Below are 9,469 nucleotides of genomic sequence, written 5' to 3'. Positions count from 1 at the left end.
TCCAAAAAAATAAATGAAAAAACTAAAAAATATTATTTGAAAACATATTTTTTTGTTCTAAGAATAGAAAATAGAAAAAAGTTATTTATATTTTTTCTAAAACAAAAATTTATTGTACCAAACATACGCTAAATTACTCTAAATATCTTATGTTCCATCATTCAACAAGAAATTAGTCGATAGGAATAGAATGATATAGAAGAAATTCATAGATCCAGTTGTTCGTCCAATTCCAAGTTGGTCAAAAGATTATGCTAGATGTTTTCCTTGTCTTCTACTCCACATCACTCTAGAGACAGGGAAAGGGCAGGCTCCCAATCAGATGAATTTTTCATGATAGTTCACAAGATTTTACTTTTCTCTCGACATGTATAATTAAGCCACTATTCATATCCCATGTACATCCATTGTATATACAAGGATTTCAATATTGTCGTTTCATGTATTTTAGTCTTCAATTTGCTTGTGCTAATTTTCATGGTTCGTTCGAATTTTTGAGAAAAATGGGTAAATTAGAACTGTAACAGCAAAGCCCAAATATGGAATCAAATGAAGTGGGGAGAGACTCGCTGCACAGATTCACTTGAATTGAGCATATTCTAATTCAGTTCCCAACAGATCCAAACTAGCCCCAACTGGGTTTGACTCCCTAAAAGCTCAACCTTTTCAATCCCGTCAAATTGGGTGGCTTTTACCACAATTCTCAGCATGAAAATCAAACTCAATTGGCCAAATTTGGAACCATCATTCCAACTTTGAAATGAAAAAATTGGTTCAATTCCAAGAATCACAGCAAGTATAACCAAAATCAATGGAGAATCTCATTGAGTGATAAATCAATTATTTTTATTGATCTAAATTAATTGCACACCAATAACTAGCAACAATCGAAGCAATTTTCATCCACAATTGGCTGCCAATTCTCACGGGGGTTGTACATGTCTACAAGGCTTCAAGCAACTGCCGAATTTTGGGTTGCTGTCCAGCCTATGCCCTCCACTGCTGGTCTCAACTCCTTGCCGCAACTCTGATTGTACTGATCCACACTGTCTCCTCCGAGAGCTGGAGTCATCGGAAACATCCCAGGCTTGGTCAGCTCCTCTAGCTTCAATACCACGTCGCTCATCGACTTTTTTAACGTCGCAAACCTCATCTCCTCTTCCTCCTCCTTCTTCTTCTCCTCAAATAGAGGCGACAGATCGAACCCCTCCGATAACGAGATTATGTGAAAGGCGTTAAGAGCCTCAGGCACCTTCTCTTTCACTTCCATTTCCTCTTCGACGGCAACACCACTAGCAGTAGTCTGCACATTTTTAGGCTTTGATTTCTTAAACCAGGATGTTTCCTTGAGCTTGGAAATGGTGATTCTGGTATTGGGGTTTGGATCAAGCAGCCTACAAACAACTCTGCGCGCTTCAGGTGAGAACCAAGGCGGACACTTGAAGTCCCCTCTGTAGATCTTTTTGTACATAGCAATAAGGTTGTCATCCTGGAAGGGCAAAAATCCAGCCATAAGCACGAACAGTATCACCCCACAAGACCATATATCTGCCTTTGCGCCATCGTAGCCCCTCTTCGCAATCACCTCCGGCGCAACATAGGCCGGAGTCCCACAGGCGGTATGCAGCAAACCATCCTGCTTCAAGTGCTCCGACAGCGCGCACAGCCCAAAATCAGTGACCTTGAGGTTCCCCTGTTCATCCAGGAGGAGGTTCTCAGGCTTCAAGTCCCGGTGAAAGACCCCGCGGCTGTGGCAGAACTCCACGGCTGAAATCAATTGTTGGAAATAGGACCTAGCTGCATCCTCCCGCAGTCTGCCTTTGGCAATCTTGGAAAAGAGCTCACCCCCACGAACATATTCCATGGCCAGGTATATCTTGGACTTGCTTGCCATGACTTCATGGAGCTGGACGATGTTGGGGTGGCTCACCTTCTTCATCACCGATATCTCGCGCTTCATTTGCTCCATCATCCCCACCTTTATCACCTTGTCTTTCGCAACCACTTTCATGGCTACACTCTCCCCATTTCTTAAGTTCCTGGCATGGTACACCTTTGCAAAGGTGCCATGGCCAAGCAGGCGGCCCAGCTCGTATTTGCCATGGAGCAGGCTTGAGTAGTCTAACTTGTCTTGGCTAATCTTAGCCATCGGAAACTTTTGCTTCTACTAGCTCTGGTTCCGATTCTGGTCTGGTGCACTACCCGTCTTCAACGTGTTTCCTATGGCAAGTCCGGTCGCCGATGGACTTGTTCCCCTTCACCGACAACTCAGAGTTTGAGAGAGAAGATCTCTCCATATTTCTGCATTCCCTGGAAGAGGAAGCTTGATTGGGATAGTGTGATTCTGGGGTGTCTCTTGCTTGTGTTTAGACCAGGCTCGGCTGTCTCCAATGTATATATAATCGGTGTTGGGGCCTCAGCAGTGGCAACCTCGGTGGAGTTGTGGCAAGGCAATTTCCAGCGCATAAATAATTGTTCAATGTCCCACAATAGTTATTCTAATTATAATTTATTCATATTTACTTTATAATAAATCATACCTAAATTAAAATACAGAATAATAATTTCATAAATATAAATATAGAAATTAAACGTAATATTTAATTAACAATATCAAATTTCCATTTTATTGTAGGAAAATTTTGTATGTGATCACTTCCTTCTTTTATCCCTTTTTTTTAATCAAATATTTAATTGTTATGTCGGCGTATATGTTAAACTTGGTAGAAAAAATAAAAAAGAAAAAAAATTGATCAAGTGAGTCAATTAATATAAAAAATATTTCTTTATTTACTATGTTTGATTCCCAAAATTATAAGGAAAATAATTTTTTTTTGTTTTATAATGAAAAATATAAAAAAGAAATGAATAAAATTAAAATTAATTAAAAATTTATATATTTAAATTTTATTTTATATATGATTTTGGGAAAGTACTTAAAAAAATAATTTTTTTCATATTTTATTTCACCATAAAAAATATAAAAGAAAATAAAATATAATTAAAAATAATTAAAATTTTAAATAAATTAAATTAAAATTAATTAAAAATTTAAATAAATAAAAATTATTTAATCTTAATATAAAGAAGAAAAATAAGTTAAATGAATCTAAAAAACATATAAAAATAAAATTTTAATTTTTAATCTATTTTTTATTTTATTTTTTATTTTCTTTTTTTACACTTTCCCTTCAATTTTTCATAAACTAAACATAATCTTAACATTTGCATAGAGGGAAATAAATTTAACGAGTTAATAAATCATATAAAAATAATTTATTACTTTCTAACTAATTTTTATTTTTATTTTTTACTTTTTTTTCTCCCTATTTTTTTCTTGTAATTCCCCTCAAATCCTTAGGCAAATCAGTTATGATCAAAGTATTTTACTCATTTTTGTAAATCTAATATCTTTAATTTCACGAAAACGAAAAATAAAAAATATAAAGAAATAATAAGATTAAATATGAGTGGGGTGGTGGGAGTTTACGACTGGAACACGAAGGCGGTGAGAAAGAGGAAGGAAGCCAAAGCGAACAAGGCAACAAAGAAGAAAAGTCAGACATCAAAATCAAAGATGTACCGCGCGGTCATATTAACGTGGCGCATTATATTTAACAGACTTTGATGGTCGGGGCCACAGAAGAGAATCTCGGGACCAGACACCTGTCCATGGGACGGTCAGGAACAGAGGAGGGGACTGATTGGGGGCAGTGCCTGATGAGTAATGACTGCCAATCCCAGTCGGCAGTCGTCAGTCGTCACGGGGTCGTCAAGTGTTTGATGAGTAGCACGTGGAGACCACGTGAGCGGCACCCATGTGTATGTTCATCGCACATAGCCCACCTTTCTCAGACCAAAACGTGTGCACATGTTACATGTTTTGTCTGTTATGATGACGTGTTTAGTCCATGGAAGTCTCTCGCCCGCCCACGGAGACTCACCCGGTCACCCCTCCTTTCTCACTAAATTACTGAACTATCAGTCACCACATTTCCGAATTCTAGTCTTGACCAAGTACCCTTTAGAATATCATGGAAAAACATTTTTTCAAATAATTCTTAATTACTTTTAAGAAATTTAATTTGATAATTCAAATATTAAAGACCCTTTACATAATATAAAAAATCTTTTAATTTTTTTTCACATTTTTTATTATCATATTTAAAACATTAAATAAAAATATTATCTAAAAACATTTTAAAAAATAAAAAATCACTTTCTATTTTTTTATTATTAAATATTTTTTATTTTATTATTTTCTAAAACAATCAACAAACATGCACTAAATTTGTTCTTTACTTCATTTTCTTAAAAAAAAAAAAAGTAAAAGATATTTTCATAGTTATTACCAATTACATGCTAACATTTTCACAAGGTAATTTTAGTATTGTTGGTAACAGATGAGGAAGTGAGGAAGAAGGGGGGCAGTGGAATTTTAGAATTAGAAACAAGAAGTGAGATATTTTTTGTGGTGGTGCGAGTGGGAGCAAGGGCATGGCTCATATGGCTTGCAGTGATGTCGGGGAAAAGTGAGAGGGAGTGGGGCAGTGGAGGAGTGGTCCACTCTGCAACCAACACTGCTGCATTGCATTTATTGTGTACCTTCCAATACAAAGCAGTAGGGCTCTGTGGCCCAGTGTCTCCCGGCCAACTTAAAACCACACTTCAGATTACCACCTTGTTTTCTCTCCCACTTGCTTTGCCTCTTCAATCATGTCCTCTTATATGCCCTTCTAGTCTCTACCGGCCAAATTCAGATTACCACCTTGTTTTCTCTCCCACTTGCTTTGCCTCTTCAATCATGTCCTCTCATGCCCTTCTAGTCTCTACCTTCCATTATTTTGGACCAATCACTTCAACAACAACTTTTGCTCTGTTTAACTACTTTATTAAAGAATTTTTTTTTAAATAAGATAGTGGAGAAAATATTACTTTCCATAAAAAGTCTTTTTTTTTTTTATTTTAAAAAATTACTTCATATTTTCTACAAATTTTAGTCAATTTTTTTAAAAAAATTATTTCATATTTTCTACACATTTTATAATATTAATATTATTTTTTTAAAATTACAGATCTTTGTGGCTTGAAACATTCGCTGGCACCAAGAAGAATTTTATCGAAACAAAAGGAATGATACGAAAAAGTTTAAAAGAGAAAAAAATGATTGAATTCACCAATGTTCCTATTATTTATGACCGATCTTATCGTGAACAATAAAATTTTTAAATTGAATGGATAATTATTACCGTTGTGTTTTTAACCAATTTAATTAAAAAACAAATTTTAAATTTTATAGAATTTTATCTTGTTATTTATCTTATTTTTAATTTAACCCATATATGGATAGTGAACTTAAAAATATTTAAATTCTAATGAAAATAAAAAATAATAATAAATTTTATATGAAACATAAGAATTCTTAAATTCTAATGAAAATAAAAAATAATAATAAATTTTATATGAAACATAAGAACTCTTAAAAATTATTTTTAAAAATTTAGATCCTATATGACGGTGTGATTTAAAAATAGTTTTTTGTTTTTAAAAACAAAAAAAAAATGTTTTTAAAAGTTTGTAACATTATTTGGTTGTTGCTCTTTGTAAATGTTTTTTAAAAACAAAATGAAATATAGAACAATATTAAGAGAATAAGCATGAATTGTTTTTACAAATTTTTTAAAATAAAAGGAAACATGAGTTCATTTAATCATGTGTTTTTAAAACTTGTTTTAAAAATTATTTTTAAATTAAAGAATAAAAATAGTTTTTAAATACAAGTTTCAGAAAGTATGACTAAATGGGTCTTGATGTGTCAAAATTTTTTTATTATCTTAAGTTTAAAATTTTTAAAAAATATAAAATAAGTTTATACTTTTTTTTATAAGATATTATTCTTTCATAGAGAAAATTTTTGTTTAAAAAAAAACAAAAATCCTGTCATAAATTTGTAATTTATATAGCATTTAATTGCTAAACCTTAGCAGTGAAAATCAATTCCCAATTATGATATTTAGAAAGGAAAACGCCGGTGCATGTATCCTTAAGGATTCAACCTTGGGCTCCAAGGCTCTGATAAGATAGTTTAATTTGTGATGCTTATCTTGTGTTGAAATGGCCGTACATAGTATCAAACATATCTCAATGACATCACTTTCAGCCTTTAGGATAACCATTCCGTGTTCGTATATTCATCATGCAAGAAGCGGCCGACATGGGCACCGAATACATCTACCGCTCTCTCATCGCCTTTAAACTATACGGTTGAAATTAAAGTATGATGTATTTTAACCATTTTTTGACTTTTGACTATCTTATATTATATGATGATTGTTGAACATCTTTGGATTTTGGCTAAATTACATTATGATGATTGTTGAACGGTCCGACCAGGGCTGTTGTTTTATTTTTTAAGATGATGCAAAGAAGGATTCTTGGACTGGGTCTTACTCTAGATGTCAAGAATTCGTATTTTGAGTGGCTCTTTGCAAGAGTATTTGGCCATGTCTAAGTAGTAATTTCAATCAAACTTGAATTTGAAGTCTGGTGTTTGTTATTTTAATAACGTATTGATATCAATTAATATAACTAAAGTGAACTTGTTATCAATAGGTTTGGTTTTACTTATATTGGTTGATATTAACGGGTTATTTTTAGTTGAATGGAAAAAACCAACGTTTTAAAAACTGAACCAGATTGGCCATCGACTGATCATCAGTCCAGTTGACCAGTCACTAGTCCGGGTTGATTCACCCCTTTGAATCGATCAACCTCTGAATCGTCATCGAACCGTCATAACCGGCGGATAGACCGATTCGACCAGTTTTTAACGAACTGAACGGTTCAAATGAACTTTTTCTTTGGCTTCCAAAACGATGCCTTCCCTTTTTTCTTTGTTCTTCCAGAACGTTCTCCCCCACCCACAATTGACCGTGACGCAGTTAGGTTATAGGAAATCTTTCAAACCTTCTCATTTTCTTCCCAATCACAATTACATATCAAAACATTTTCAAAATAAAAATCAGAGATTCCCCTTTCAAAAGCAAACACCTAGTATTTTGAAATTGAAACTTTTAACCCAGAAGATCAAAGAAGATGAAGAAGAAAAAAACCAACCCATGACCTGTTCGGAAATAAGATGAGAAACCACTGAAGGATGAGAGCATAATTTAGGATTTATTTACTTGATTTTCCTAAAAATTGAGTATTACCGAAGAGAAGCTTTCGTGTCGGCGATGGTGACTCGTCAAGTAGACTAATCTTACAATGGCGACGTTGGCAAGGCAACCCCTCACAATCAGATTGCTCCCCTTCCAATGGTGTCGTCGTTTGTGGGTTTTATTTTCACGACAACGGTGCTGTGTGAGGAAGTAAAAATTAAAAAATGCCTTTTATATGTATGAGATATGATTTAATGGTAAAAAAATTACCATTTTAAATTAATTTCTGATTTTAAAATTTTTAAATTTTAAATTAAATAATATATAAATTATTATTTTAATTTTTCACTAATTTGACTATAAAAATAAATATTTTTTAAATTTTAAATTAAATAATATATAAATTATTATTTTAATTTTTCACTAATTTGACTACGGTTTGACCGCCGGTCCAACCAGTAAACCGTGAACTGGTAACTTTGTATATTATTTAAATAATACATAAATTAATATTATATTATATTTTTAATATATTAAAATAATTTGTATATTATTTAATAATACATAAAATTAATATTATTTTACCATATGTTTTATGCATTTCTTTTAATTCCTTTTTTTCCTATTTACAAATTAATTTTTTTAATCAAGATTTTTGCTCATTTTGTAAAATGAGTAATATAAAAAATTTTAAAAATTAATAAAAACCTATAATATAAGCGTACTAGAAAAAAATTTTGCAAAATATTTTATTTGGATGAAACTACTAAGTCTAGATTTTCTTGTAATCACACAACCAACCAAAGATATATTTTCTCTATGTACTCTTTTCTTGAATCAATGAATTGAGAAACTTAATACACCATGTGTTGATTTTGGGTCAATTGGAGTCAGGTTTGTCCACTTATAAGAAAGTCAGACAACCTTTCTCCCTTCTTTGTACCTTTTAGAGAGTCTACCAAGCAATAATAAAGCTGAATGGACTCTTTTCCTACACAAAAAGGATGTCCGGGTGGGTGGTCCGAGCATGCCCCTCCAAAACTTTAAGTCAGACAAGAATAACTCAAACTACTTAGAGAGAGAGAGTGGATAGGCATATGAGCGCGCATACCTTGTTTGTGCTTTTTTGGAGGGTTTTTATAGTGCTAAAGAGAGTGTCACTATAGTGTTGACAAGACACTTTGACTTTCTCTATAATGATGATTGTCCTACAAGCGGCTAGACAATCATCATAGTTTTGGGTGGCTAGTAGGTGCCATCAGCTGAAGTGCCATGAGCTTGGATTGTGCAGTCGCTTGTCCCCTCATCCCGTTGATGGCTTGAAGTTATATGCAACAATTAATTAACATGGACTTGAGGGTTAGAAGAGGTCCTATCGGTCGTTCACATGTCAGGCGTGAATGATCACGCATACCTGTGGGTCTTGAAGACTTTATTGGACAACCTTATTTGTTTGGGGGGTCCGGCTCCCCTTTCCGTCCGACCCTGTAGGGGAAAAGGGCCTTCTTATGCTTAGTGCTAGACAGAACTGATCATGATCTCGACAGAATGATCTGGACGGGTTGCGTACTTATGCTAGCCAGTCAAGGTGTCAGAATTGGAAAATGGACATGTGGAGGGGAGTCTTTCACACCATGGATCCAACATACTCTGATCTTAGAATTGTACATATAAGTAACTCAAAGAGTAAAGACCTAAACTCATTAATCCTTTCAAGCTTTAGAGCACTCGCTTTTAAAAAAAACTAGTCAAATTTTACACTATGATATTCATTTATTGGTGAAACTATTTAGTTAGTAATCCATGCTCAACATACCAAGGATCAATGCGTACATTGTGAGCTAAACCATCGCTTTAAATAAGTTAAACCACACTACAAATGTTGTGACATTGCAAATTTGCAATCGATCAAATAGATTACCTATTTCTGCTTGTGATTATAAACTATTTTAGTTAGAAAAAAAATTAACAATGATGAATATGACTAATGTTATTATACACAATGGTGCATATAATTCTATTTTGGGCATGAATCACTTAATTTAAACCAAAAAGGTCTTAATTAATTAATTAACCTAACAATACTCTAATGAATCAATTAACTCAATTCAAAGATGTCATTCACTAACTTTTGTGCAACTTTGCATGAAACAAGAACTGATCCAATTTTCACAAATCGTGTTGTCAAGGTATATGAGCTCGAGTGAAACTATTGAGACCTATAGGACAATACTAGCTCCCTTAGAATCCAATTTTGAAGTTGATTTAACATCGTACTATAAAGACTCAATTGCACTATATATATGACC

At 33.4% G+C, this 9,469-nt stretch overlaps 1 protein-coding gene across 1 annotated transcript; it reads right to left on the bottom strand.

Moving 5' to 3' along the window:
• Positions 1-821: 821 nt before the first annotated feature.
• Positions 822-2,377, bottom strand: LOC117922180 (CBL-interacting serine/threonine-protein kinase 6-like). Its single transcript, XM_034840220.1, has one exon. The coding sequence runs from the start codon at positions 2,147-2,149 to the stop codon at positions 953-955; it is 1,197 nt and encodes a 398-aa protein (XP_034696111.1). The 5' UTR covers positions 2,150-2,377; the 3' UTR covers positions 822-952.
• Between the last annotated feature and the right edge of the window lie 7,092 nt (positions 2,378-9,469).

Source organism: Vitis riparia, chromosome 9 (assembly GCF_004353265.1).
Source record: "Vitis riparia cultivar Riparia Gloire de Montpellier isolate 1030 chromosome 9, EGFV_Vit.rip_1.0, whole genome shotgun sequence".
NCBI lineage: Eukaryota > Viridiplantae > Streptophyta > Magnoliopsida > Vitales > Vitaceae > Vitis > Vitis riparia.
This window is presented reverse-complemented; position numbering and strand designations above follow the sequence as displayed.

Coding starts and splice junctions, on each gene's coding strand:
- LOC117922180 (XM_034840220.1), bottom strand. CDS start 2,149: ATGGCTAAGATTAGCCAAGACAAGTTAGACTACTCAAGCCTGCTCCAT.